This window comes from Limanda limanda, chromosome 2, assembly GCF_963576545.1.
Source record: "Limanda limanda chromosome 2, fLimLim1.1, whole genome shotgun sequence".
NCBI classification, from domain to species: Eukaryota; Metazoa; Chordata; class Actinopteri; order Pleuronectiformes; family Pleuronectidae; genus Limanda; species Limanda limanda.
This window is the reverse complement of record NC_083637.1, coordinates 4,929,737-4,954,167: the sequence shown is the minus strand read 5'-3', so window position 1 is coordinate 4,954,167 and position 24,431 is coordinate 4,929,737. Positions and strand designations below refer to the sequence as shown.

The 24,431-nt window shown below is 42.3% G+C and overlaps 2 protein-coding genes across 3 annotated transcripts; both read left to right on the top strand.

Moving 5' to 3' along the window:
• The first annotated feature begins 7,747 nt into the window (after positions 1-7,747).
• Positions 7,748-13,895, top strand: LOC133026510 (protein GPR108). Of its 2 annotated transcripts, XM_061093415.1 has the most exons (13): positions 7,748-7,935; positions 8,014-8,076; positions 8,159-8,260; positions 8,344-8,477; positions 9,793-9,868; positions 10,004-10,077; positions 10,160-10,277; positions 10,367-10,497; positions 10,657-10,700; positions 10,776-10,825; positions 11,079-11,162; positions 11,732-11,853; positions 12,683-13,895. In XM_061093415.1, exons 1-13 carry the CDS (start codon positions 7,846-7,848, stop codon positions 12,768-12,770), a joined length of 1,176 nt encoding a protein of 391 aa, XP_060949398.1. In that variant the 5' UTR covers positions 7,748-7,845; the 3' UTR covers positions 12,771-13,895. The 2 variants fall into 2 exon arrangements, with proteins under 2 accessions (XP_060949398.1, XP_060949390.1); XM_061093407.1 differs by having other exon boundaries at positions 10,657-10,825.
• Positions 13,896-15,614: 1,719 nt separating this feature from the next.
• Positions 15,615-23,178, top strand: soul5l (heme-binding protein soul5, like). The gene is made up of 8 exons (XM_061082899.1): positions 15,615-15,729; positions 16,216-16,300; positions 17,857-17,916; positions 18,662-18,743; positions 18,843-18,963; positions 19,065-19,204; positions 21,480-21,643; positions 22,695-23,178. Exons 1-8 carry the CDS (start codon positions 15,615-15,617, stop codon positions 23,176-23,178), a joined length of 1,251 nt encoding a protein of 416 aa, XP_060938882.1.
• The last annotated feature ends 1,253 nt before the right edge of the window (positions 23,179-24,431 follow it).

Genomic DNA, 24,431 nt, shown 5'->3' with positions numbered 1-24,431 from the left:
TATTGTCTCTGATGTTCATGTCTGACTTTCTGCAGGTAATCGTTGATGTAAACCGTTTTCCTCAGCTAATCAAACCTGTTACTTTCAGCTGCCGTCATGTTACATCCTGTGTTAACAGCTCAGTCATTTATCTAAAAGAAACAGTGCACGGATCAAACTTTACCGTTAGATACACTGGACTCGATCATAGCTTCATTCTCCTTTACATCTGATCAGAACAACAAAATTATAAACAATACAGGCCCTGAAACACACACACACACAGTTACACACACACAGTTACACACAGAAGAACACAAAACACAGATCTGCACTACACAGCATATAACAGGAACCGTAAGCATGGCATTTTTTATTATCCATTCATGATTTACAAACTGTAACTGCTGCATAAGAAACTTTAACTTATGATTCATAAATGTGGACGGGTGTGTAACATTTGTTGATTGTTCATTATTAAGAGAGAAACCAACATCACTAAGACTTGTTTAGATGTATTAACTCATAAATGATTGACTAACATCTGAAGCTGCAAAGATCACGACCATTTATAAATGGCTAACGTTTATAACCACAGATTTATCATTTCATTCAAGAGACAACAGATTTGCGGTCCAGGGTTTTCCACATCCTGTTTATTCTTACAACTGATAAGCATTATTTTATTTGAATCAGTAGTAAAGGTGCAGTTTGTAAACTTTTATAAAAGTGGTGCCTGGTTTTTTAACAATGTGATTGGAACAAAAATCCTGACACGTGTAGATTTGCCTCTATAGATTCTGGATTCATGAAATTCTTTGTGTTTATTGTATTGTATTTTGAAATCACTTGTTTATTGTCAGAATTAGAGAAATATTTTGTATTTTAAAAGTTTTCAGACTTATAAAACTAATTGTATGCTGCATGTCCTGAGCTTTAATGAGGATAAACTCAAAAGGCGTTAATTAAGGATTAATCTGTTAATTTGAATGAATCCACCTGTAAAGCCACTCTGGTCATGATGCTTGTTCCCAGCCAAGTATCAGGACCGGCCCAGTTTAACAAAATCCACTGAATTAACATCTTAGCTTCATAATTTAATCAGTGTCACTATGACAAGTGACATCCTGGACGTTACAGGATCATTTTCAGACATTATATAGATACAATAATAAATTAATGAACTGGGCAGATTGTTGTTATAAATTAAAAATTGTTAGTTGAAGCCCTGGTCAAACATGAACTCTTATACAACCCCAAATACAGAGAGGTGGTTTATCTTCCTTAACAAAGCAAACGAGTGTTGTTGAACTTTTGATCTAACACTTCTGTTCCACGTTGTGTCTGTGCAGTGAGCAGAGATGCTGGTTCCAGATCTGCTCTTAAAGACTCTGGAGGATCTGGACGAGGACGACTTCAAAAGGTTTCAGTGGTATCTCTCCAGCGACATCTTGGACGGCTGCAAACCAGTTGCCAAGTCCCGACTGGAGAAGACGTCCCGGATCAAAACTGTCAGCGAGATGATTAGCAGCTACGGCGAAGAGTCAGTCGTGAACATCTCCACTGACATCCTGAGGAAGATGAACTTTAACGGCAAGGCGGAGAAGTTACAGGACGCTCAATCAGGTGCAGTGGACGATTCATTCCATAAACTCACCTTCAGTCCGAGTTACCAACAACAACCAGCTTCTCTCAAGTGTCTTTACCGATTAGATAGATAGATTGATAGATAGATTGATAGATAGATTACTTAATTCATCCCCGAAGGGAAATAAAGTCGTCATAGCAGCCGGTATATATGAATACAATAAAATACAATACAATAGAATAAAATAAAAAATATTGAGGTAGAAAGAATAAAAACAGAAACACAAGATAAATAGGTAGATAAGGTGCAGTGGCAAGATGATGGTAATACTACTGATGATATGATGGTAATGTTATTGTTAGACAGTATATAAAAATAGTACAGTATATATAGTATATAACATAAAATATATTTATATATGATAGTAATTATAGCAATATAATAGCAGTATATAGTAATAATGGCAGCAACAGTATATATAATAATAATAATTATAACATGTACACATGTATAAATATGTGTATATAGACTTATATATACAAAGAATATACAAAGAATATACAGAGAGTATGATATAATATATGATATATAGTAGAGGTATAAATATAAGTATTTGACTATACAATAGATAATATAATATACTATGAGTGTAAGAATATGTAGACAGAGTGTGCAAAAGAGAATATTATTGTATAAAATGATATATAAAATCAATATGATTTATATTACACATAGCACATATGATGTGAAGTAAGTGTATATGGAGCGGAGTGTTGTACAGGTACACAGTGCAAGGAGACAGGTTTAGTGCAGTTCTGTGATGGTGGCTCTGACAGAGGTAGAGGAGTTGTACAGTCTTATTGCGGTCGGGAGGAACGATTTCCTGTATCGTTCCTTCGAGCAGCGGGGTTGAATGAGTCTGTGGCTGAAGCTGCTCCTTAGCTTGTCCAGGGTTTTGTGGAGGGGGTGAGAGGGATTGTCCATGATTGCCAGCAGTTTTGCCAGCATCCTGTCCTCCACCACCGCCTCCAGAGTGACAAGCTTAGAGCCAACCACAGACTCTGCCTTCCTTATGAGTTTTTTCAGTCTGTTGGCGTCCTTTGCCTTGATGCCCGCACCCCAGGACACCACAGCAAAGAAGATGGTGCTCGCCACAACAGACTGATAGAACATCTGCAGCATCTTGTTGCAGACATTGAAGGACCTGAGCCTTTCTCTACATCTGTATCTTTTCATCCTCAGAGAGAAAAACAGCCGCACCCTCCACTTCCTCCTCTGCCTCGAGTCCTGCTGCTGCTCCCGCCTCAATTTCCGCTCAGCAGGGAAGTGTGATCATCGCTCCGAGTGTCACCGGTGGCACCTCTGGATCGTGGAATATAACCATCAACAAGTCATGATTGGCAGAACTTGAATATTCATATTTGTTTTCATCAGTGTTTAATTGCCTCGTGTTGTCGTTACGGTAGAATGAAGTCCTCTTCCACTGTTGCACCGCCATGTCGCTCAGAACAGACGGATCAAACTTGCCTTATAACATCAGTGTTATAAGAACTAACCAAAATAACCGAATCCATCTTTCAGAATACATAATTTGTCCCATCTGCCAACATGGAGGAGGCAGGATTTATGACTTGTACTGCATCTGGCCACCTGTTGGAGAACGAGAGGCCTCAGCTGAGATGTCGTCCATCTTTATACACAATGTATGTTTACTCAGATGGGTGCACTTTGCAAACTCACCACTAGATGCCACTAAATCTTACAGAAATGAATACTTAAGAACAGAAACTGGACTATTATTATTTCCACGGGGCATCGCTGTAAATGTTTTTATACTAACTGTGTCCAACTAAAGATTAACGATCTTTTATATTTCATATCTTTGTACATTTCTTCTTTTTCACATGTGAAGCTGTTTTTAAGTCTCACAGTGTTTTTAGGCTAAATATCCTCGGGACATTTTAAGATAATTTTAAAGTACTTGATGCTGAATAAACAACAGCTAAACAGGAAGTGTATCCTGTAACTTTTATGAAGTATATACTTGTTAAACATTGATAAGAGTGAAATTTATTAAAGGACCAATGCTGAATTACTGCCTCATTTATCAGAATCAGAAGTATTTTATTGCCAAGTACGTTCACACATACAAGGAATTTGCTCTGGTTATTGGTGCAAACAATGAACATAGAAACATAAAAACGCAATAAATACAACATGCATAGGAGAGCAATAAAAAATGGGAAACCAGTATATATTTACTCACTGTTTACTTCTTATTTACTCACTTTTTACCAATATTTATACAAAGTAACATTTATTTTGAGATAAACATTTCTGAATACAAATATATAAAAGATATAAAAAGTGAAGTAAAAAAGTGAAAAGCTAAATGCAAAACAGTGAACAGTGTCATATTGCAATATGCAATGTAATGCAGTATAATATAATATGATATGATATAATGTGTTAATTTAACACATCCCAGAGGTGTGGGGGGTGGAATAAATAATTATTATAGTTCTTTTCTTTTTAGTTTTTTATATTGGAGGATATTGGGTCTGTGGCATGTTTGTATTCAGAGCCTCTGGTCATAATGATCCCTCCATGATTATAACTGAGACATAAAGCAGCAGTAAATACTTTATTCACCATTTAGGAAGATTTAAAAAAAGCTCTTTGGTCCAAAGTGATGCTGAACATGAGAAGTAAAACCTGAGGCTTCTGTCAACATCTTCATTTCGTCCAAGAATCAACAACGTGATCAGTGAGTCACACAAAAACAAATAAGTTCCACGTGTCAAACATGATCTATCTGTGAAGGAAGAGTGTTCTATATGACGTGGAGGTTCAGTCACATGATCCGGAAGCCCCACGACAACCCACGTGACCAAAGCAAGGACAACAAGCACAAGGTGCAGACAGGACGGTGAAAGTTTTTAATTATTATTCAACTTGACATATATTACGAACAATAAAGTCAGACAAAAAATTATACATAACAAAAGAAACCAATAACTAACATGATGAAAGAGGATAAACACACAAATTGTTGATCTAGAATTAAAGAGCAACGTTTAAAGTTTTAAAGTTTCAGATATTTATTGTATCTTCTTATCTCGTTCAAACAATAATCTTACAGTAAACGTATAAGTAATAATACAGTGTAAGGAATATTTACAAAAGATGCAATTTTAGTTTTTAATGAAATTATTTTAAAAAGTTAACTATGGATTTGAGAGGAAAATATACTATGTTTTTTATGAAAAAGTATTGTTGGGATAAGGATGTATTTTCCAATTAAATAATAAATGAATACATAACTATAACTTTTGACTCCGTGGCAGTGACGTCAGCTAGCGGCCTGTGACGTGTCTGTCCGCTCCTTTGCTCTGTGTGTTGTTCTGTGATCACAGACCCGGAAGTGAGCTAGCGCCCCCTCGGAGCTAGCGGTTAGCTGTGGCTGTTTCCCCTGCGATGCAAACACGGAGGAACCGGGAAACACGACATTAACCGACCGGTCCAGTAACCGACCCGGGAGCCGGTGAACCTCCGTGACACGACCCCTACGCCCAGGCTGCCTTCGAGGCCGCTAACACCAGCTCGCTCGTCCGCCATCTGGAACAGGAGGAACCGTCGCTAGCATTAGCTTTAGCATTAGCCTCAGGTGTACCGTTAGCAGGCAGTGCCCCCGGCGGTGGTGGTGATGGCCGCGGCCCGGAGAGGATGTGCGGTGGCCGGGCTTCTCCTCCTGCTGCTGCTGGCTGGATGCACCGCGAGGATACACAGGCTATCCCTCCGGGTAAGTCGAGGGGACAGGCGGTGTAGGACTGGAGCTAGGTCGGGGTTAGCTCCGGAGGCTAACGCGGAGGAGGGGAGCTAGCTGGGTCGTAGTGGTTCTTATTAGCTGGAATTAGCTGCATCGTGATGTGTAGAACCGAATCAGAAGGGAGGAGATGGGAGAAGGGAGTCGTGTGAATGACGGGGAGAAGGATCTGGTTCCGTGTTGAGAAACTGGACATGTTGTGCCTCAGCTCTTCCTGTGTTAATCCTCCATTCCGGCTCCTCTGTGCAGAATGAAAGTCGTTCCACCATCGACCTCAACAACTTCGGCTTCTTCGCCAACGGGACCCTGGACGTGAACCTGATTTCCCTGCGCCTCTCCAACGAGCAGCTGGTGAACTTCAGCACCCACCCGGTAAGGAGTGTGTGTCTGTGTGTGTGTAGAAGAGTTCACTTCACCATTGCGTGTTCAAATCAGGTGTTTTTTGGGGGTGAAACGTGTTATCACATCTCCTCCATTGAGCTGAACACTACACTGTGCACATGGAGGGTCCAACAAACACTTTTTGGGGTGAACAGGGTTGCAGCCACATCCAAAACAATTCAATTACCTGGTGAACGATTCTTCAAACGTAGAAAACCAATGTGACTCCCACCCAAGCACAGTCAGACAGCAAATGGCTTCCTCTACGGGTCTTTAATGAAGTCTTGTTCTCCACATCAAGCCATAACGATATCAAAGACATAACATCCAACATTAGCTAGTTAGCAAACACAGTATCAACAATTACAATCAAGGTTAAAGTAAATAACAAACAGACAAAATACCTCGTTGGCTGCATGCTCTGAAAAGGAATCTTCTTATCTTCTACAAACTCTTAGACACGTGTGTAACTACCTCTGCTTGCTTCTCTGTGTTTCTACCTCTCACAAGCAGCTCAGCGGAGGCGTCAAAATAAAAGTCTTACCTCTGATTACACAATAATGCTATATACAAATACAAAATCTACATATTACAACATATTAAGGTAATATAGTGGCAACAGTTACAACCAACAACAAAGAACATCCAAGTGTCAGTAAGCCCTGACATTCAAATCCAACTGGAAACAGTGTTATTTACACCATGTTTTTAGCCCATTAGTTACACGTCCACCCCCCCCCCCCCCTCCATCGGCACAGTGGTCAGTAGATAACAGAACAAGATCCCATGAATTATTCTCTGTCTATATTCTAATTTGAACATTGATTTTGAGACTTTCGTGAGGTATTTTGACAGTAAGGGAAACAAATTTAGAAACTATAATTTGTATCATTTAAAAAATCCCACAGGATCCTTATGAGTTAGTGTAAGACTGAATATGCTGTTGAATAGATTCGTCAGTCAGTCCCTTAGTGGATGTTGGATTGGTGCAGTAATTCATCTTTTCTAACTCTTGATGGTATTTTGAGTCTAATTCCGATTTGACCATAAGATGAATGACACAGAGTGAATTATACAATATGTTTACTGATAATCATGACTGATCACATCTATCACGCTGTGTTTAGGTGGGCTTCACCCTCTCCAGGTCCCGTGTGAATGGAGTCCTGTCCTACACAGTGAGTACATCCAGTTCATTCCAGATAACTAAAACCAGTGGTTCCTCTTAGTCGTGCAATTTTTGCTTTCAAAGACAATGTCTGCCGTGTGTTGCGCTTTTAATTTGTTAATTTTTTCTACAGCAAGAGGAGACGGAGAGATGCTCGCTCACTACAGAGGATTTGCCCAATACTGATGAGCCTCTTATTCTTTTCCTCATCAATATCCACACCCTCAGGTTTGTGAAGATACTCTCAGATACAAGCTGTTTGTGAGAAAGCAAATGATGATAATGATTTCCACAGCAGAATTAAACCTTATTTCCTGCCTCCTGCTCCACAAAGTCTCCACGACTAACTCTAGTGTTCTGTTGTGAACGTGTCTGACCCGGATAATGTCCTCCTGAATTCTTCACATTCATGTCTAAAAACTTCTTATGATTTAGCACCGGTATTCAGAAATGTTTCTCTCAGTGCACTGACTCCCTAATGTGATTGTTGAATGTCTTATGTGTGTGTTGTGTGTTTGTGTAGTGTCACAGTGAAAGTTGTAGGTGACCAAGACAACATCTTGACAGCCAGGCTAAAGCCTCAAGAGCCTAAAGGTCAGTGTCGGTCATACTTTACACCTTTTAACCTCCTGTTGCAGCCACATCCCACCGCAATGAATGAGAGAATACATTTATACCAACTGTACTTTGAACATTTAATGTCCGGTAGGTCCGAGGAAGATCAGGCAGGCTCCTGAACCACCTGTACCTGCAGTGAAACCAGAGAAAACTGCAGAGAAACCAGCTGAAGCTGCAGCGAAACCAGAGGAAACTGCAGAGGAAATTGCGGATAAACCAAAGGAAACTGCAGATAAACCAGCTGTACCTGCAAAGACACAAGATGACAAGACAGCCCAGGACAAAATGGACAAGGCTGCGGATCAGGAGAAGGCAGAGCAAACAGACTTGAAAGCACCAGAAGAAGCTCCAAAAGAGGAAGACAATGGAGTCGATGTGAGAAATGTTTGTGTTTCTGTTTGAGTGTGTGATCGCTTCATGAAATCAACGTCTAATCTTGTGTGTTTGTTTCAGCTGGGGAAGACCAAGCTCCTGACTTTAGCTTTGGACAAAATCAACGGCTCCTATAACTTCAGTGTGAGTACAACCTTCCTAATGATGAGAAGAGAGATGGTATCTGCTCTGCGGTTGTGTGAAAGTCTCCGTCCCTCCTCCACAGTTCCACATGGTGATCGGCCCGCTGGCGCAGGGGCTCTACAGCCTCAAGTTCCACTACTGCCAGAACAAGATGCCTGGGTTCAAACTGCCCTACTCATTCACTGTAAGTGGAGTGTGTTGAAGTCGGGGGGGGTGTTTTGCCACGTCTGTGCACGTGTTTTAACGTGACTTGTGTTTCGTCTCCAGGTGGAAGTGAAGGAGAAGAACCTCGGCGGCTACCTGTCTGCAGCAGAGATCCCCTTGTCCCGTCTGTACATCTGTATGGCTGGAGTGTTCTTCACCGCTGCCTTGGTCTGGGTGTACACGCTCATGAAGCACAGGTACACACAGCTGACATGAGTTCAGTGTCACAGGATCTTGCAACTTCCTCATTTACAGTTACCACAGCACTCTGCGGCCTCTGTGGTCAGGCTGTTTACAGTCGTGTTTTTGCATCTACTGAAGAGATGTTCAAATGCAGATTCTGATACCTGCTACTTTGCGTGTCGGCCAATGCCAGTTAAAAAAAAACACTTACAACTGTATGCAGGGTTCGTACGGTCATGGAAAACCTGGAAAAGTCATGGAATTTTAAAATGTGTTTTTCCAGGCCTGGAAAAGTCATGGAAAAAAATAATCTCCCAAAAGTTTTGGAAAAGTCATGGAAATTTGTTCTATTCTTATTTTCATGTCGTTCGTTTTAGGGATGGGCATAATTACTCGACTATTGATTAATTGATCATTAAGAATTTTATTGATGACATTTTTTCATCAATAAACTATTGCATGTTCGCTATGTGGCAGGAGGTCGGAATATCCGAGTTGCCCTGAACGCAGCACAGCGTGTCTGTTAGCAGCTGGAGGAAGCAGCCCGGAGTTAAGCCTCCGCGGCTCGGCTTCATGTCCGCACACGGACCCTCAGTCCACGCGGAGGGTAACCCGGACAGACCCGGGTCTGGGTGAGGGGTTCCGGGAGTGAGGGCGTTACAACGACCGGACTGAGAGGTCGAGAGCCGTCAGATCGAGCTAGCTCTCAGCGGCTAGCTGCTCTCTCTCGGGGCTCAAGATTACAGCAGCGCATATTTTCAAGTGTAACATTGAACGGATCCCGTTTAACTGCCACAAGAGTTGTTCATCTTGTAATAAAGATCTCAATGAGGAAACACGCTGTTTTTTCTATTTTCACTGCATTTTAATATAGGCTATAAATAGTGAATTTTAATATAAAAATATGAATGATTAATCGAAAAATCGATCGTTAATTCTTCCGACGATCGATTAAGACAATTTAATCGAATGCCCATCCCTAGTTCATTTACGCTGAGTTTTAAATAATTCATATATTTTTAAAGAAATATGCTCAAAATATAAGCAGGCATACTTGGGTTTGTGTAATTTAAGGTACACTGTATGCCTTGGAATTCTCATTGTTAGTTTGAATACTACATTTTGTCACTTTTTCGCGTATACACCGAGATTTCACGAAATGTTCGGTCATGGAAATTTGGTTTAAAGTCATGGAAAAGTCATGGAAAAGTCATGGAAATCCATTGGTCAAAATGTGTATGAACCCTGTGTATGATACTAATCCTGTATGTGTTTTGGATGCTGGTATCAGAACGTCATTATTTTGTGTGGTTGTTTACATATTTACAGGTACAGCGTGTTTAAGATCCACTGGCTGATGGCAGCACTGGCCTTCACCAAGGCCACGTCACTGGTTTTCCACAGTGTGAGTAACTCTCTCTTCTCTTGTGTCGTTATTCTCATTGTTTATATTGTGACATTTGTTTATACTGTCTTGAACTGCTCGTTGAACTGCTGATCAGGAGTCTGTTTGTAAAACGCTTCTCTCCTCATGTCTCAGATCAACTTTTACTTCATCAACACCGAGGGGCATCCAATCGAAGGCTGGGCCGTCATGTATTACATCACACATCTGTAAGTACACTCTCTCCAGGGTGTGAAGGGAAGTCTTTTTGTTGAACAGATCTAACCACTGACCCCATCGCTGTGTCTCCAGGCTCAAGGGGGCTCTCCTCTTCATCACCCTGGCTCTGATCGGCACCGGCTGGGCCTTCGTGAAATACATCCTGTCCGACAAGGAGAAGAAGATCTTCATGATCGTCATCCCCCTGCAGGTGCGTGTGCTTGAGAGACAGTAGCTGTGTGGAGTTGTGTAACATTCAGAGGGTTTGTCTCAGTGACCGACTCTCCTGTCGTCCTCCAGGTTCTGGCTAACGTTGCCTACATCATCATCGAGTCCACGGAGGAAGGCTCCAGTGAATACTACCTGTGGAAGGAGATCCTCTTCCTTGTGGACCTCATCTGCTGTGGAGCCATTCTCTTCCCCGTTGTCTGGTCAGTGTGTGTGTGCATGGTTCATCTAGTTGGTATCAGTTTCCCTTGTAAAAGTCCATTGACTATTTTTGAGATGAGTGTACAAGCATCTGTCTGTTTCCATGGCAACCGTTTTCAGACATGAACCTCAGTAAACATCCAAAATATTTGTCTTTCCAGGTCGATCCGTCATCTCCAGGAAGCTTCCAGCATCGATGGCAAAGGTACGAGACTCGATCGTCATCAGTCATCAGGTTTTATGTCGAGCTGGTCATTTACTTCTTTCCCTTCTTTTTCAGCTGCCATGAATTTGGAGAAGCTCAAGCTCTTCCGGCATTACTATGTGATGGTAAGAGGAAGTTCCACACGGCGGTGTTTTAATTCTGTCTTCCACCCTCCCCACATCCGTTCATCATCTGTCAAACAACTGCCAACAAACACCATAAGCTGACACTTGTTGTGTACTATACTGAATACTGAAGCTTTTTGTGTGTTGTTGCAGATAAAAGAAAGAATTCAGTTTAGATCCAGGTTATATTGGTTTTAAGCTTTAGACAACGAACTATTTACAGTTTCTGAAAACCCTGATCTCTTCTTTTCAGATCGTGTGTTACATCTACTTCACGAGGATCATAGCCATTCTGCTCAAGGTCACCATGCCCTTCCAGTGGCAGTGGTGCTACGAGGTGAGACAATCATCTACTATGAAACTGATTTTATTACTTTATTAGACTTTAAGCTGCTATCAGGCTCCTAAATGCTTCAAGCTGTCTGTTTGTTTCTGTGGTTGATTTGTGCATTGGTCACATGTTGATTTCTGAGTGTGGTTAGACAGAGTAACAAAGTTGAGGCTTCAAAACACAAATTCACAAACCACAGGGTGACGGTTGGTTGACACTTGTGGGTGTGTGTCCCAGTTCCATGACTGCAAACATGTGACATGCTCATTAAATGATCATTGACATTATTCTCTCCTCAGAGATCTGATTGGATATCAGCGTTAGTGGAAGTAGAAAATGCGGCAGGACACACAAACCTTTTATTTATATACACACTGACAGAGATTTGTGTCTGACTCCAGTTATATGAAGTTCACCTGCATGTTTGTTGTGTAGAAGCTTTTTAATTCTGATAAAAAAATTGGCAGCTATACTCGGACTGTGAGCAGTGTTAATCTTTTTGATACTGGCTCACACATCTTATATAACATTCCTACCATCTGTCATTAAACACCCACTCTCCTGTGTTTCTCCAGTTTCTGGTAGAAGTGTCCACTCTGATCTTCTTTGTGTTGACGGGCTACAAGTTCCGACCGGCGTCCAACAACCCGTACCTGCAGCTTCCCCAGGACGAGGAGGACAACGAGGTGGATGAAGTGTAAGTGCACACGTCTGCACGAGTCCTTCCCTCCACTTCATCCTGTGAACTCCTATTCTTCCTCTGTCCCTCCTTTTAATCTGTAGCTGTCTGAATGCAGAAGTAACCAGGTTTCCATCCAAATGTTTTAACAGAATTTCCAGTAAACCAGCAAACACAAATGAACCTTGACCTTGTTGAGTATTAGAAGTTGGAGCAATTCAGGTGTCACAAGACCATTACAGAACAAGATGACGAGTCAGAAGTCGAACAATCAAAAAGACGTGGAAGACACGACAGAAATACAACATTTATGTTTATCAAATATTCATTTTGAGTAACATTACTCTTCTTAATGCTCCTCATAGATCTGATGTTTCGTCTTTTCCCTTTCTTCCCTCTGTCCAGTTTAACATTTAATGATTAATAAGTCACATGCTTCATATGCATCATGATTTATATTGCAAAGCCTGTTTTAGCTGCACTTTGTCAAACGTTGCTTTTTATCATCCTTATAAGCTTTTTGTGAAAAATTTGAATTCCTGCATTTTACTTAATACTTCTTAATACTGCATGTGCTGTCTTCATTGATTCACTGAAGTTTCTAAAAACTCGTTCTGAATGTTGTATCTTACTATTTTGATCCAAAACTTGATCTGAAGCTCAATTCTCAGGTTGTTCTGTTAATAGACCCGTATCCATGTCAGGCTTAAATCACTGACTTCCGGTCTAAGCCACGCCCACTTCCGGTTTAAGTCCTAGTACTGATCATATCGCTGGTTGACCAGATACAGATACTAGTGTCCTCGCTCATCCCTGGTCGCTGCTCTCGGCTTGTCTCCCTGTGCAGAGTGACTGAGTCCGGGGCTCTGGAGGGGATTTCCAACGTGAAGAAGACGTCGAACGGGCGCGAGCGCCAGAGGGAGTCGACCTTGTGAGCGGGACGCCGCATCTGTTGGATGGACCCACAGAACACATCCCCCCCCGAGCCAGCCTGGTTTGACGGGATGCTCATGGACCAAGGCGCTCCACCCGCGCTGACAGCTATCACTTTGAAACCCCTGCGGTGTGGCAAGAGTTTTTAAAAAGAATCAGAGGGGCCGTGCTTCCAGAGAGGAGACGCGTCCACCGTCTGGCTATGCAAAGAAAAAAAGAAAAATCATACAAAACAAACAAAAAAAGACTTAACTCTCTGACGGGTTTCATGAGGCGACGAGCTCCTGCCACATGAGGAGACATGGAAATGAGCTGTGATGTTCTTTACTGTTTCCATCTCTCTTTCTCGCCTTTCTCTCTGTATCCCTTCTCCTAATCCCCCTTTCTCTATCACTCCCCAAAGATAATTATCATTTTAGAGAGAGACTTGCTTTCAGGTGTGTTTGTATTGGCTATTTAAACGGTACTTTACCTGTTTGTGTGTGCTGTGAGGTCACGTGTGTGAATGCGAGACGACGCAGGATTTGAACACGACCATTCTTATTGGAGACGATAGCCCGAAACTCAGGTCACAGGCTAATCAGTATATCGTTAAACATCGTGTTCCCTCACGCATCCAGGACTCAGTAATGTCCCATCGATTATTACACAGCTTCTCCACCACCCACTACAGTGTGTTACGTTTTTATATATTTGATTTGTATATTGAAATATATATTGAAGTAAGATGTTGTATATTTCAATATATGGACTTATTTGCATATTGACAGGTTCTGTTTCAGTATTATTGTTTCTGCTGGCGAGGTGCGAGTCCGTCACGTGGACGCTGCTGTAGATTAGTGCTTTAGTGGTCGAGGTCGACTCGACGTGTGGACCTTGGATCAGTTTCTTAACCAACCAGAGCAGCGGCCCTTCCTCTGTTCAACCACAGCCTTGTTTTATTTCCTGTCTGTGCCGATCTGGGCAGGGAGGGGACCTAACTGATCACTTTTGATTTCATCTGCTTTTGGTTTTTACCCTTCTTTTCTTTCTTCTTTTTTTTTCTGCTCTTGATGTGAAGCTTGTTTTATTAATTATTGACGACTTATTGGTTCGTGAAAGATCAGAAAACGTGTGCAGCCCTGGGAGGGAGGGAGGGGGGGGGGCAGGTGGCCATGTGTAAATAATTTGTTGATACGAAAGCAGGCACATAACACTTTGGTAAGAACTGCATAGACGCTTTATAGACGAGAGTTTTTGATTCCTTTTAACAGACCTGGGGGCGGGGGGGGGGGGGACTAGAGGAATCGATGAAAGACTACTGAGATTTAACCACACTCCCTCACTCACTCCTGCACAGGGGCGAGCGAGCTGCACAGTGTCTCCAGGCTCCCGGTGATGAGACGTAACAAACCAAATGGGAGGAGGAGGTGTTGTGCTTGTACAGGAAGCTGTTTGTGTGAACTGTCACAATAAAGCTGGTGTTCTGGAAAGATCTCAAGTCGAGCCGTTACTGGCACGTGTGTCTCGAAGCTTTTTTCATTTAACCTCCTGAATGCATTTGTGAATTCACTCTGACACTTGAAACTGATACCACTTCTTTGCATTAAATGTGAATCAACTCTCGGCTGGCAGTTAGCTTAGCATAAAGACTGGAAATGGGGGGAAATGATTAGCTGAAGATTGTCAAAGGGTCATAAAATCATATATTTAAAGTTCAGCTGAAGCCGGTCTGTTGTGTTTCATATAATTTAATATTTAGTTTGCTTCATCCATTGACAGAAGTGTAACTATGTAAAGAGTTTAGAGTAGATGTATGTGCTGCATCGTTAAGAGTCTCATGGATGTTACTGTGTCCGACCATAGATTATAGACTGATCTCAAAAATGAAGTCAAATCATCTCAATCACTACTCATGCTGCAGGTGTAGGTCATAACTCCGGCCTCCTCCGTGTTAATGTATAAGACATGGGCCAAACTAAGATGTTTGGGCATATTTTTTAAACTACAAGTATTAGATTAATTGTTAAGTCGTTCAACATGACATTTAATTGAAGAGTTTGAATGAGTGGTAAATCATCCCATTTAATTCTTAAAGCAAAAATTGCATAAATTCAATAAATTCAAGGTAAATTTTCCTAATAGAATACTTCTTTAAAACTTTTATTCCAACGTGATTTTAATATGATGAGGTTTTGGATTTAACGTCACATTGGGTCCCTCTCATGCTGGTAATCTACAGTCCACACAGCTCATGCATTTATTGACAAAATAAGTGGTTGATCAATAGATAATTAAAACCATTGATTGCTGGCAGCTCTGCTTTGCCCTCTACTGATAATTAAACTAAACCACAGGCTTCTTAAAGTGATGCAAACAACCTGGAAATCCTCAGAGAAAAGACTTTTTAATCTTTGAAGAACTCTGGAAAATGTCGAGCAAGTAAAATTACAAATACAGAGATAGTACACCTGCAATTATAACTTAAAGTACAGCTTGTATTGAGTATATAGTGTGTACATGGTGTGGTGCAGATTACAAGTGAACCACGTGAGGAGAGAATTAAACCTGGGACCTCTTCATCTTCATCTTCCTCTGATGGAAAATCAGATCTGGGATGTCAGTGCTGCACATCTGTAAAAGTAAGCATCACCAGACTGGTTCACATGGTTCAGTCCATGTCGATGGTGTCAGTGCTGCACATCTGTAAAAGTAAACATCATCAGACTCTTTCACATGGTCCAGTCCAGTCTGTGGTGTCAGAGTGCTGCACATCTGTAAAGGTAAGCATCACCAGACTCATTCATATGGTCCAGTCCAGTCAGTGGTGCACATCTGTAAAAGTAAGCATCACCAGACTGGTTCACATGGTTCAGTCCATGTCGGTGGTGTCAGTGCTGCACATCTGTAAAAGTAAGCATCACCAGACTCTTTCACATGGTCCAGTCCAGTCTGTGGTGTCAGTGCTGCACATCTGTAAAGGTAAGCATCACCAGACTCATTCATATGGTCCAGTCCAGTCGGTGATGTCAGTGCTGCACATCTGTAAAGGTAAACATCACCAGACTCTTTCACATGGTCCAGTCCAGTCTGTGCTGCACATCTGTAGAGTTAAGCATCACCAGCCTCTTTCACATGGTCCAGTCCAGTCTGTGCTGCACATCTGTACAGGTAAGCATCACCTGACTGTTTCACATGGTTCAGTCCCGTCTGTGATGTCAGTGCTGCACATCTGTAAAAGTAAGCATCACCAGACTCTTTCACATGGTCCAGTCCAGTCTGTGGTGTCTGTGCTGCACATCTGTAAAGGTATGAGCTGATTCACATGGTTCAGTCCAGTCTGTGATGTCAGTGCTGCACATCTGTAGAGGTAAGCATCACCAGACTCTCTCACATGGTCCAGTCCAGTCGGTGATGTCAGTGCTGGTGCCGGCTCAGCCCCTCCCTCCCCTGTTCTCTCCTCCGCAGTCCGCAGTAACCGAGCCCCGGAGCAGACTGCAGTCTCCATCCCGCTCCTCCTCCTCCTCTTCCTCCTCTTCCTCCCTGCACTCATGTGAGTACCACAGCTTATTTCTTCTGCTTTGAATTAACATCACAAACGTAGCATGATTATTTTCTTTATAGCAGAAATATTTAGATCAGAGCTGCTGCGACTTTTCTGCAGCGTCACGGACAATAAAGTTCATTGTTTTGCGTCATCGTTCACCCCCATCGTGCGCGTGCATGTGAATCTTGACCCATGAGGTTATTAAATGTTAATGTTCCACATGCAAAAGATGAAACTGTGTGTACAGACTCTGTGGGAAACGTGTCCCGGTGATTGGAGCATTTCATTCAGTCATAAATCACCTGGATTCCTCCTCCACGGTCCTGGGGTTCAACCGGGTGTTTGTTTGGAGTGAATCCGTCTCGAAGGCTCTGATCTGGGGGGTGAGAGGAGACCGTGCACCCGGTTCCTCCGTGACCTCAAAACGCCTTTGGATGAGAGGAGACACGATGATGCAGCAGATCTGAGCCTGAGTCTCCTCTCTCCTCTGAGCAGGAGGACGTGTCCTGTTTCAGGTCTGCAGCAGCGACTCAGACTCTGAAGCTCGTTCTGGTCACAGCTCGTCTCCTGCAGCTGTTTCCTCACATTAAAAGATTAACATCCTTATCTTTCTACAATAAACCCTCCAATAGTTCCTTATTTAGCAAGATAACTTCAGATTTTAAAGCATTTGATCACAGAATAAGGCTTTTAATAAGAATAAGAATGATAATCGTAATAATCATAATAATAGTTATATTAGTAATGATAATATAGATAATAATAATTACAATAATCAAAATAATAGGTATAATAATCATAATGACAATATGCCATTTTTCAAACACCTAAACATACAGGTTAAACACAGATTCATCCCAACGTCTATCACTCGACTCAATAAGGAAACATTTAGATTTAGATTTAAAATTCACATCCTTATCTTTCTACAATAAACCCTCTAATAGTTCCTTTATTTAGAAAGAGAACTTCAGATTGTAAAGCATTTGATCACAGAATAAGGCTTTTAATAAGAATGATAGTGATAATCTTAATAATAATATAGATAATATAGCCAATAATAATCACAATAATGATAATAATATATATAATAATCATAATGATGATGACAATATGCCAATATAAAAACACATATGTTACAAACATACAGGTTAAACACAGATTGACGTCTGTCACAGGACTCAATAAGGAAACATTAAGCTTTCGCCATGCTCCTTATTCCTTAATAACCTTTAAATTTTCTCTGTTTTTTAATGTTTTAATGCCAGTTTCTATTAATTTTGTTACGACAAATTTGTCATTATTTCACAAACCACAAACAAACCACAGCTTCTGCAGATGTGAGGGAAAGAGGTAAAACTGTTTCCAACTTTGAGAGCTTCCTCCTGTCGAGCTTTGAGATTTTAAACCTGGAAAGATAACAAGTGACATTTTTGCCTTGTGTTCAATCGATTTGTCTGAGCTTCAGTTCATCAATCGCCTCATTTCTCATTCATTATTTTAAAAACGTTACTGGATTAAGCAGTTTAAATGAAAATGTGTGATTTCTCGTTCTTCCTCAGGACTTTCACCCCAGTGTTCGTGTTCCTGGCCCTCGTGGCTTCGGCCGGAGGAAGTGTTGGGTAAGTTTATACTGAAGTTTATACTGAAGTTTATACTGAAGTTTATACTGAATTTTATACTGAAAAGCCCAAAGTAAGATGATCCCCGTTATTCACGTGATCGCTGAAGACATTCTGGCCACTAGGTGGCGCCTCCAGCCTTCGGGACAAAGACCTGTGGTTGTTCCAAGGTCGAAGCTGAAATCTGAAAACTGTTTTCAGTCATTAAATATGCTGATGACACTTCAATGTTTGTTGATATTTAAAAAAAAAAATTTAAACTTAATTCCCCATTTCAGTTAAAAAAACTGAAGTGTGTCCACAGACTTTTGGCCATTTGTACCTCTCTATGATAAAATCCCAACAAGTTGCTCTTTGGAACAGGGATGAGACATTTTGATACAAAATTTGTAGTTATGATATTAGAAAAATATGTAATGTATATATATACAGCACCATTTTAAAGTGGCTTAATTATTTTAGCTGTTGCCTATTTGAGAGTCTGTATCTCACAAGGATAACTCATTATATTGAAATGCTTCTGTTGTACTTTTAAGTACTTTTTGGTTTGAGCCTTAGATCAAGAATCTTCTCCTAACAGATCCATGTTGTAATAAACACATACATGTACATTCAAGTAAGAACTGAGGCTCCATCTACATCTAACATCTGCACAGAAGATCTTTCTTCAACAGCGTTTGACAATTTTGTAACCGACACTAATATGGATCTGAATTTAAAATACAGAATCCTCTCTCTGTTACAGGCCGAGCAGCAACAACAGCTTCTGCACAGAGTCAAAGGAATGTCTCCAGTTTGAGCTCGTCTGCAAAACAGATGAATATGAGGTGAGTGAACCAGTTACCTGTCCATCAAGCTCTTCTCACACAGCTCTGTTCTCTCTTTAACATGTGTGTGTGTCTGTGTGTGTGTGTGTGTGTGTTAAGGTGCGACACTACAGCCCCACACGCTGGGTGTCCACTGATGCCGAAGCGTATTTCATGGGAGTGGGTGCAGCCATGGCTTTCAGGAGACTCTTCCAGTACATCACTGGAGCCAATGATGGAGGTAAGAACATCACTGGAGAGGAACACCAGCCTGAGTGGAGTGTGTGTGTCTCATGTGTGTGTCTCGTGTGTGTCTCATGTGTGTCTCATGTGTGTTAACAGGCGTCCAGATGGACATGACTGCTCCCGTCCTGGTGAAGATCCCAGAAGAGACCAGGATGTGGGAGCCGGCGATCTACACGCTGAGCTTCCCACTGCCGGCCGCCTACCAGGACAAACCCCCCACACCCACCTGTGACAAGGTGAGCTGAGCTACCGACGGATGAGGAGGGATGAGGAGGGATGAGGGGAATGAGGAGGGATGAGGAGGAATGAGGAGGGATGAGGAGGGAAGAGAAGGGATGAGGGGAATGAGGAGGAATGAGGAGGGATGAGGGGAATGAGGAGGAATGAGGAGGGAAGAGGAGGGAAGAGGAGGGACGAGAAGGGATGAGGAGGGATGAGGAGGAATGAGGAGGAAAGAGAAGGGATGAGGGGGGATGAGGAGGGATGAGGAGGAATGAGGAGGGATGAGGGGAATGAGGAGGGAAGAGGAGGGAAGAGAAGGGATGAGGATGGATGAGGGGAATGAGGAGGAATGAGGAGGGAAGAGGAGGGAAGAGGAGGGAAGAGAAGGGATGAGGAGGGATGAGGGGAATGAGGAGGGATGAGGGGAATGAGGAGGGAAGAGGAGGGAAGAGAAGGGATGAGGAGGGATGAGGGGAATGAGGAGGGATGAGAGGAATGAGGAGGGAAGAGGAGGGAAGAGAAGGGATGAGGAGGGATGAGGGGAATAAGGAGGGAAGAGAAGGGATGAGGAGGAATGAGGAGGGAAGAGAAGGGATGAGGGGGGATGAGGAGGGATGAGGAGGAATGAGGAGGGAAGAGGAGGGATGAGGAGGGATGAGGAGGGATGAGGAGGAATGAGGAGGGATGAGGGGAATGAGGAGGGAAGAGGAGGGAAGAGAAGGGATGAGGAGGGATGAGGGGAATGAGGAGGAATGAGGAGGGAAGAGGAGGGAAGAGGAGGGAAGAGAAGGGATGAGGAGGGATGAGGGGAATGAGGAGGGATGAGGGGAATGAGGAGGGAAGAGGAGGGAAGAGAAGGGATGAGGAGGGATGAGGGGAATGAGGAGGGATGAGAGGAATGAGGAGGGAAGAGGAGGGAAGAGAAGGGATGAGGAGGGATGAGGGGAATGAGGAGGGAAGAGAAGGGATGAGGAGGAATGAGGAGGGAAGAGAAGGGATGAGGGGGGATGAGGAGGGATGAGGGGAATGAGGAGGGAAGAGAAGGGATGAGGAGGGAAGAGAAGGGATGAGGAGGGATGAGGGGAATGCGGAGGGAAGAGGAGGGAAGAGGAGGGAAGAGGAGGGATGAGGAGGGATGAGGGGAATGAGGAGGAATGAGGAGGGAAGAGGAGGGAAGAGGAGGGAAGAGAAGGGATGAGGAGGGATGAGGGGAATGCGGAGGAATGAGGAGGGAAGAGGGGGGAAGAGGAGGGATGAGAAGGGATGAGGAGGGATGAGGAGGAATGAGGGGAATGAGGAGGGATGAGGAGGGAAGAGGGGGGAAGAGGAGGGATGAGAAGGGATGAGGAGGGATGAGGAGGGATGAGGAGGGATGAGGAGTCAAATGCTTTCATCCTCCTTTTAGCAGTGTGTAATCTGACCGGTGTTTTTTCTTTGCCGATCGATGGAGAGCATTGATGAGAGCTCAGTATTTAGTTCTGCCTGCTCGGCTGCTCTCACTCAGCAGAACAGGAATAGATAATGATGCATCGTTAAAGCCACAGAGCTGTTTCATGATTTCATAATCTATATTCTGTGCTGAATCTGTTTTATTCATCTGACACGGTGCAGGAACGTTCGTCTTCTCCAGTTATTATCCAGTATCACGTTTTATTTTCTTCCTGTGAATGATTCATTATTACAGAATGTTTTCCCAAATACTACTATGTTAAATTAATAATAAGTACATTACAACCTCATTCACTTCTACAAAGTTAAAAGAAAATGTTTTTTTTTAAGATACATAAAGAACCAAAGCTGAATCAATACATAAGTAAATAAAATGTTCAAAGTAATATAAAAACAAAAACTTGAAAATTACTTTACTTTGGTCAATCTTTACTATAAGCTTGAGATATATCTTTCCAACTGATTTTATTTTTATTTTCTAATTACAGCAATAACACAATTCTTTTTATAACTATATATATTTTATATAAAAAAATATATATATTTATAAGTCTCCCAAATAATATTTAGTCTATTTAATTTAATAAGTGTCGGTTAACTTAAAGTTTCTAAGACCTCTTGTACTTCACATGATAAATATGGTTGATTTGTAGTTTAAAAATCTCTCAGTCACTAAGTCTATATACTTTCCTACAATATTTATGGTTTGATAGTTTATACATTTTCTGTTTTTGTGTCTTCTTGTCTTCACATTCTGCACGAGGACGATTATTCGTTTTGTTTTATTTCTCTGTCGACGTGACGCTTGTTGTTTGCTGATTGTCTGTGTTTCTCTGGCAGCTGTACTTCACGGAGATGCCGGAGATGGACGTGTACGTGAGGAGCTACGGAGGCTGGATGCTGTCGGTCACCTCCCGGCTTCACTCCCACATGCTGACCAAAGAGCTGCAGAGGGTCCGAGCCTCGTACAACCACAGCTACCACTACGGAGTCGGCTACGACAGGTTGTTACTGCATCCTTCCTCATCTTTACTCTCTTTCCTTGGGAATCAGTTATGACTAGGGTTGCAAAATTCCGGGAATATTCAGAATGGAAACTTTCCATTGGAATTAACTGGAATTAACAGGGAATTTTGTGGATAATTTATACTAACTGTATTTACCTAGTCATATACAGACATAAATATAAACATTTTGTTGTGTCATAGGCTGATTTGAGCCCTGAGGAAACTTAAGGCACTTGACTATATGCTTCTGCATCGTTGTGTCATTCTTAACATAGGTCTTTGCACAGTATTTGTAAATGTACACAGCCTTTCCTTCTACATTGGATGGGGTGAAATGTCTCCACACATGAGATAGTGCACGTGGCATTGTTCTGTAGAATAAGATGAGAAAAAGTTTGTAAAAAAACACTAATGCAATGCCAGAGATATAAAGAGTTAGCCAAACAATTGGAATCGTCTGTAAAAGAATTGTTGATGGTTAAATGAATGGAAATAGGCTAGATGAACAGATGAACAATCCTCAATAAGCATGCTAATATATTTTCCCCAGTAATATCATGGGGACTTACCTGACTAGTCCTGCACTCTACAGCAGGCCTCAATAGCCCTGCTGTAGAGTGAAGCATGCTGGGAGTTATCTGTGCATGTGATGGAAGAATGCACAGTGGAGGGTTGAAACTCAACGTGCAGCGTGTGCTGCATTCCATACATCTTTAAAATAGAGTTTTGAATGATGTTTTTATTGCTCAGCGTTTAATTTGCATAGTTTTTTTTTTTTTCAGAATTCCCAAAATTCCCGAGCTTAACTTCCCATTGAAATTTTCCAGAAAGTTTCCAGAAATTTACAGGAAATGTTCCGCCCCTTTGCAGCCCCAGTTATGACTATTTCACATTCATGTCCTCATCTTCCTCACTCTTCTGTGTGTGTGTGTGTGTGTGTGTGTGTGTGTGTGTGTGTGTGTGTGTGTCTGTGTGTGTGTGTGTCTGTGTGTGTGTGTGTGTCTGTGTCGGTGTGTGTGTGTGTGTGTGTGTGTGTGTGTGTGTCCAGTCCCTTGAAGCTGTTGAACAGGCACAACGAGGTGTGGTATGTGGCCGAGGGCGAGCCAGTTTGCACGGATCCAAAGGAGCCGACCCCCGCTCACACACCCAGTCCGACTCTGACCGACTCGCCCACCCTCCCTCCCTCCGACCCTCTCCCTCACACACTCTCCGACTCCCCCGCACTCCCCACCTCCAACTTCTCCTCCTTCACGGCGGCCAACTCCTCGTCACCAACGCCGTCCGACCCTCCCGCTCTCACCCCATCCGACCTCCCTCCCAGTTCCTCATCCCTCCTGCCCACGGACGCCGGCCATCCTCCCACCACCGTGCAGATCCCACTGGACCCAACGACCAACTCCACCGACGCCGACACCGCGGCCCCCTCCCTGGAGACCCTGTCGGACGCCGCCCTGTGGAACAGCACGGCCCACAGCTCCGTGGACCCACAGACTGACAGCAGCCCAGCGGTGGAGCCAGAAAACGCTCAATAACAACCCCCCATGTCGTCTGTAAGCTGCCCCCAGGTTTATTAACATGGAGTCTAAGTAGAAAAGAGCTCGTCCTCCTCATATCTTTTTTCCCGTGTGTCTCACTAACTCCTCTTTGCGTGCTTCACTATATGTTCTATCACAGCTTTGCACCTGCTGCTTCCTGCATCAGCAAACACAAGCCTGCACACGATCTGATCACACAGCCGCACTTAGGATCAAGTAGGTGTTAGTCAGAAAGTTAGAGAGCTACTGTGTGAAGGGTGAGGGCAGGAGAGAGAGAGAGGGAGAGAGAGAGAGAGAGAGAGAGAGACGCCTGCTCATCATCCGTTTAAAACCCAACTCCACTATTAGAACTTTAATGGAAACCTGTGTGTAATAATATCATTATAAATAAAATGGGAATAGGTAAACTTTACTGTGTTTCTATGCTGTTGTTAACTATTATGGTTATTTAGCTATAATTCTCCAGTGAGCTTCTCGTCAGTGGTTTTCTTGATACGTGGCAACATCATTATAAATCATTACATTAATTGGGATCTTTGGTGCAGACCTAAGCAAAATTACTAAAACTGTACGGCTCTATTTGATACTATATCTTATTCGATTTCCAAAATTATACTTCTTATAATAATTGTATTAATTTATTTACGTTGTCTGTGTACTTGTGCTAAAGTGCATCGGCTATATTATTGTTAACTTCGTGTTTTTAAATGTAAAGTTTTCAGATTTTTTGGGCCCCGAGAATTTAATATATATATGAATAAAAGTCTTACTTCTGCTTGATTTGTATCTTAATCCAGAGACACTAATTTGAATATTTGATTAAAATATAAAACTGAATCCAAATCGCTTCCTAATATTATCACCAAGCTTTGAACTGATCCAAAGATCCCAAAGAATCACAGCTGATACAACCAATGCAATAAAAGTCTCATCGGTTCAATTCTGTACAAACTGCTGCGTAAGATAAACCCTGTATGTTCTGAGGAAGGTTCAATAAAAACACATAACAAACCCTCGTTGGGCTCATTGTGTTATTTGTGTCTTTAGCCTTGATATACCAGGAGAATCCTTTATTGGTAACACTTTTGTTTATCTGTGCATCAAACGTTCTCCTGTTTTGTGAAATCACCTTATTTGTAGTGACCCTCTTCAGATTCTTCTGTTGTCTTGGTTGGTGGTTCCAGGATCTGCTCCAGATCAACACTTTGTGTAACTACAACACAAAATCTCCCAAAACATACTCTCACGAT

Bases quoted from the DNA above. Each gene is read 5' to 3' on its own strand.
- LOC133026510 (XM_061093407.1), top strand. From the start codon at position 7,846: ATGGACAAGGCTGCGGATCAGGAGAAGGCAGAGCAAACAGACTTGAAA. The intron at 7,936-8,013 runs GTGAGAAATGTT...TGTTTGTTTCAG, and splicing joins AGGAAGACAATGGAGTCGAT to CTGGGGAAGACCAAGCTCCT. The intron at 8,261-8,343 runs GTAAGTGGAGTG...TTTCGTCTCCAG, and splicing joins AACTGCCCTACTCATTCACT to GTGGAAGTGAAGGAGAAGAA.
- soul5l (XM_061082899.1), top strand. From the start codon at position 15,615: ATGGTTCAGTCCATGTCGGTGGTGTCAGTGCTGCACATCTGTAAAAGT. The intron at 17,917-18,661 runs GTAAGTTTATAC...TCTCTGTTACAG, and splicing joins TCGGCCGGAGGAAGTGTTGG to GCCGAGCAGCAACAACAGCT. The intron at 18,744-18,842 runs GTGAGTGAACCA...GTGTGTGTTAAG, and splicing joins GCAAAACAGATGAATATGAG to GTGCGACACTACAGCCCCAC.